At 58.3% G+C, this 4,641-nt stretch overlaps 1 protein-coding gene across 1 annotated transcript; it reads right to left on the bottom strand.

Annotated features, from left to right (window-relative positions):
• Positions 1-272: 272 nt before the first annotated feature.
• Positions 273-4,633, bottom strand: LOC100471995 (putative gametogenetin-binding protein 1). The gene is made up of 8 exons (XM_034653421.1): positions 4,393-4,633; positions 4,038-4,156; positions 3,514-3,608; positions 3,166-3,310; positions 2,441-2,545; positions 2,145-2,284; positions 820-966; positions 273-543 (listed from the first exon to the last, which is right to left on the bottom strand). The coding sequence occupies exons 3-8, from the start codon at positions 3,520-3,522 to the stop codon at positions 493-495; spliced, it is 597 nt and encodes a 198-aa protein (XP_034509312.1). The 5' UTR covers positions 3,523-3,608; positions 4,038-4,156; positions 4,393-4,633; the 3' UTR covers positions 273-492.
• Between the last annotated feature and the right edge of the window lie 8 nt (positions 4,634-4,641).

The following is a 4,641-nucleotide window of genomic DNA, read 5'->3' on the forward strand; positions in this document are numbered from 1 at the left end:
GGAACTTAGGAGGGAGGGAAGTCAGGGATGCTCCTACTAACAGGGTCTGGTCTCGTGGTTGCAGGGGCTTTCCTGGCACTCTGACCACTAGTCCTTCCCCAGCCCCAGGTCAGGTCCATCAAACCTCTTGTCCTCCACTGTGGCCCCTCCACTGGAACTCAGGGCTCTGCGATTGGGGCTGCCACACTGGGGGCTAGACCGAGACCCTGGATAAACTGAGCTTGCTCTTAGCACGAGGAGGAGGCGTGGGGTCCAGAGACAGCCAAGGAGGCCAAAGTCAAAGTGGGTTTTATTAATAAAAGCACAGGCCTGAGTCTGATGGGTGGGGACATTCTGCTGGGCAGGCCCACCCTGCAGACACTTGGATACCATTGATCTCAAGACACCTTGGCCCCAGGGGCGCCTTGGATGTGCCTTCATGAGGGGGAGGCTAAATCCCTATTCAGGCTGAAGGGATGTGGAAGCAGGGCAGACTCGGGTCCAGCACCAGCTTCACTCTGGAGGCCAGTTTCCCATCTCGTCCATCTCCTCCAGGAGCAAGTGCTGGGGGCAGAAATGGGTGAAGAAAGAGGCTTCAGTGCCTTTGGGCTCTCCCTTCCTGCTCTGTACCCCTAGAACCTTTCCCCTACCCCCTAAGAGATAAGCATCCTGAGGCCACTCCAGACCCTCCCCCATGTCCCCACAGCCAGCCAAGGCCACCAACCCTGAGCCACCTCCCTCCCACTAAATGAGGGACCCTTCTCCCTCCAACTTGGTTGGGGGGTGGTCCCTGGAAGCCCCAGGAGTCAGGCGCCCCAGCAAAGCCCTCCCCTCCCTCACCTCTGTCCTGGACACCACACCAAGGGGGCTCTGCACCCCTCCCTCCAGCCTAGGGTGGTGCTTCAGCTGCCTCAGCGCCCCTCCCCTAGGTCCCCAGCATTCCCCAAAGGCTGGGGGATGGCTTCCTTCCCCCTCAGCTTGGTGTCCCTAAGGGCAGATAAGGAGAGAGTGGGGGGTGATAGATGAGGATAGGACCCTCGAAACACCCACAGCAGGAAGATATTTCCTGAGACAGCTCTGTCCCCCAAGTGAGGCCTGAGCGGGGCCCCAACCTGCCACTACCCAGAAACTCCCTAGGGACCCCTAATGTTGCTCAGGCTACCCCAGGACTGTGACCCCTACCCCTGAGACAGAGGCAGGCTGGCTTGGGGGTGGTTCTGGAGGAGAGAGGGAGGAGAAGAGGGCGGGAAGGGTGACGAGAGATCCCTTTAGCATGAAAAGGCAAAAGTGAGGGCCCCTGACAGAGCTGGGGCCACCCCTGTGGTTTAGGACAAGGTGCACAGCCTTGTTCCCTGGAGCACGGAGGGGCCCGGTGACTCAGGCCCGCAGGCTCAGGACAATGAGAGGGCCGCCCCTCAGTACCGGGGGAGGGGGGGCAGGCAATGCTGCTATTCACTCCCCCAAAGGGGTAAGTCACACCCCTAACACTCCAGTGCCCTTGACAGCTGGCAGGCATCCCCTCTTTTGTTTGATCCTTTAGTAGCTTCGGCCTTTTGGCTAAGATCAAGCGCCTGGTTCTCCCACCAGTCTCCCTCTACAGGTAAAGAAGCCAAGGCCTGCCTCCAAGGCCACAGAGCAAATCCAGGCCAGAGCAGGGCTTCGGCTAAAGCCTTTGGCCTCTGAACCCTATGCTAGTCCCTTTACTTTCCTACAAAAGGGAACTACGTAGCCTGTCAGGGCCAAATGTCCACGGAATGAAAGAATGAGTTGACGAATGAATGCAAATTAATTTAAAAGGACATCAACACGTTTTCTGACCACAGATCTGTCCATGGGCACTCAGAGAAGCTGGGACAGGCCTGACCTTGAAGGCCAGTGTCAACGAGTGTTTGTGGGAGTAAAGCATGGGCGAGAATGGGGGAGAAAAGAGAACAAGAGCAATATTATGAGGTCAAGTAAGAGACGGAGAGGCGGATGAAGAAGTGTGTGTGTGCAGGGGGTCAGGCTCCTACTCTCAGAAATACCACCACCAAGAAGGGATGCTGCCTTCACTACCCAGGCCGTGGGAGGTTGGAGCCAGGGCCAGGGGCCTATGGAGGTGGGAGGCCCCACTTTCTCCAGTGCCCTCAGGCAGGAGGCAGTGGTCCGGGACAGGCCCGGCCTACCTGGCCATCCACAATGCCCGCCTCCTCCAGGGTGATCTCTGGCTGGGTCAGCAGCTCTCGGCCCTCGTGGCTGCCCATCTTCCAGAGGCGGGACTCCCGTTGTACTGCCAGAAGCTTCTTTAACTCCGACTCCACGAAACCTGAGAGTCAGAGAAACGGGCATGGGGCAGGCAGGAGATGGCGGGGCAACCTGTCGGCGGTGGAAGGGAGAAGAGACGGCTCCGGCTCTCCAGGCCTCATCCCAGCCCTGTGCAGTCCCTGGTCACCCCCAGCCCTGGCCCTTACATTTCCATTACCTGGAGCTGGCCGCATAACGACCTCCCCACCTCCATGACTTCCCCAGGAAACTCCCTGGCCAGTGGGCTCCCTCCTGCGTGCTTGAGTGTGCGTGTTCTCACTTCCTGGGGAAAGCATGCAAGGGGCAGACATCTGCCCTCACCTTCCACCAGCCACAGACTCAAGAACAAGGATCTGGGACCACCCCAACTGCCGAGGTGCAAGTCACAGCTCTGCCACATACTAGCTGTGTGACCCCGGACAAGTTACTTAACCTCTCTGTGCCTCTGCTTCCTCACTATGAAGTAGAGATTATAATAGAGGACCTACCTTAGAGTTGTGATATGGCATTTCATGAAAAATGCTCAGAAGAGGGTCTGGCCCATAGTTTTGGCTATGCAAATGTCAACAGTGATCACGTTATGCTATTACCATCCTTGCTCACCACATCTGGGCAGCACAGGAGTACCGAATGGGTTAGAAGTCCGTCCTGGGAAAGGGTGATGCTCCTGGGAGCACAAGCCCCAGTCACCGTCCCCACCTACTGCCTCCCAGACCTGGAGAAAGGACTAGCTTAGACTTCTCCAGTCGAGCCACGGGTCCTCAGCCCCACCCCCACACCCCGGCTCCAGTGGTCATCATAGGTCCTCTGGTCCCACCTGGTGGTAAGAACTGGTATCACACCCCTGAGCCGTGGCCAAGGGGAGCCCCCTGGGCCTGAGGGCAGGTTGCACGCTGCACTTACCCACTGTATCTGTTGACCTAAAAGTCTTATGCAGCGGTGACTGTAGGGTGACAATGCCTGGGACACAGAGCTTGAATGAGCTGTCCTCTTCCTCCGTTTCCTTTTCCTTGCCTTTCTCATCAGGCAAGCCTTCCTTGAGAGGAAACTGAGGGCAAGCCCCGACGCTGATCAGATGACAGGGACCCAAGCCTGCAGCCTCACCCCCAGATAAAACAAAAAGCAGGAGGGTACAGCTCCCCAAAAGTTAAGAGGGGTCTGCCCAAGCCAAAAATCCTGGGGTCCAGCCAAGCGTGGGGAGGAGCCCCACCCAGGCTTCACCCCCTACTGCCCCAGCCTGGTCGCACAGACCTTGGTCATGGCTGATTTCTGAAGCTGCTTGTACAAGGTGAGGAGGCGGTTCCAAGGAGCTGCCCCCAGTTTTGAAGAGGCCAGCCTGAGGTCTCCTGTGAAGGGGCAGTGTCACTGACAGGCTGACAGGAACCAGGAGCAGCCCAGCAGGACAGGGGCATGGAGCAGGCTGAAGTGAGGGAGAGGTCCCTCGTTTTCTTAGCAAACACCTCCTATGTGCCAGGCACAGTACTAGGCACTCCGCAAAGAGCATCTCATTGACTCCTTGCAACTGCCCTCTGAGGTAGATACTGTTCCATTCTCATTCCAGAGACAAGGAAACGGAGACGCAGATGGTTGAGCAACTTGCCCCCGTCCCACAGCTTGGCATAGTGGAATGGAATGAATTCAAATCCAGACAGCCTGCCCCCAGCATTCCCTCAAACCGTTCTGTGTCCTTCCAGGCCCCACACCCCCGAGGAGTCTGAGGAAGAGGGCCTATTTCTGGAACTGCCCCAACGCCCGCCCGTGGCCACCACACTCACCGTCAAGAGGACACTCCTTCTCCTCGTCCCTGGTGAAGGTCTTGGGGCTGACCTCCAGTGGCCCCGTGGCCCTCTGTGGGCATCCTTGTTCCACCTCCACGGCTTGGGCAAAGTGGCCCCTGACCCCAAAGCATAGTCAGATGGGGGTGGCAGGTGGAGCCAGAGATGTGGCAAAGGCTCCCTAAACCCCCCAACTCCCCAAGGCCCTCCCATAGGCCCTGCTCAGCCCCCTCCCCCCTCCCGCCTCCAACAGCTCCCTGCTTGGTCTTCATCATTCGGGGGGGGTTGTCACTCCTTGAAGGCAGAGTGAGGAAGAAGGTAGGGAACAGAACAGGAGGTGGGCCCCCTTACTCACAGGGAGTGGTGCCAGGTCCAAATGGGAGTGGGAACCAGGAGGGAGAGAGTGGGGAGGAAAGGCAGGGTGAAGTGGGGAGGCGGAAGGAGCTGGGAAGCAATGGCAGCCTGGCTCACCTTGGCACTCTCCCCTCCCAATCCCCAGCCTGTCCATCTCTCATCTTTGGTGCCTCCACCCACAACCCCTGACTTGTGGGAAGACCCATCCCATCTCTGGTACCCTCCCTCCAAACCTCCCTCCCACCCCGCT

The sequence above is a fragment of the Ailuropoda melanoleuca genome, unplaced genomic scaffold, assembly GCF_002007445.2.
Source record: "Ailuropoda melanoleuca isolate Jingjing unplaced genomic scaffold, ASM200744v2 unplaced-scaffold8665, whole genome shotgun sequence".
In the NCBI taxonomy this organism is placed as follows: Eukaryota; Metazoa; Chordata; class Mammalia; order Carnivora; family Ursidae; genus Ailuropoda; species Ailuropoda melanoleuca.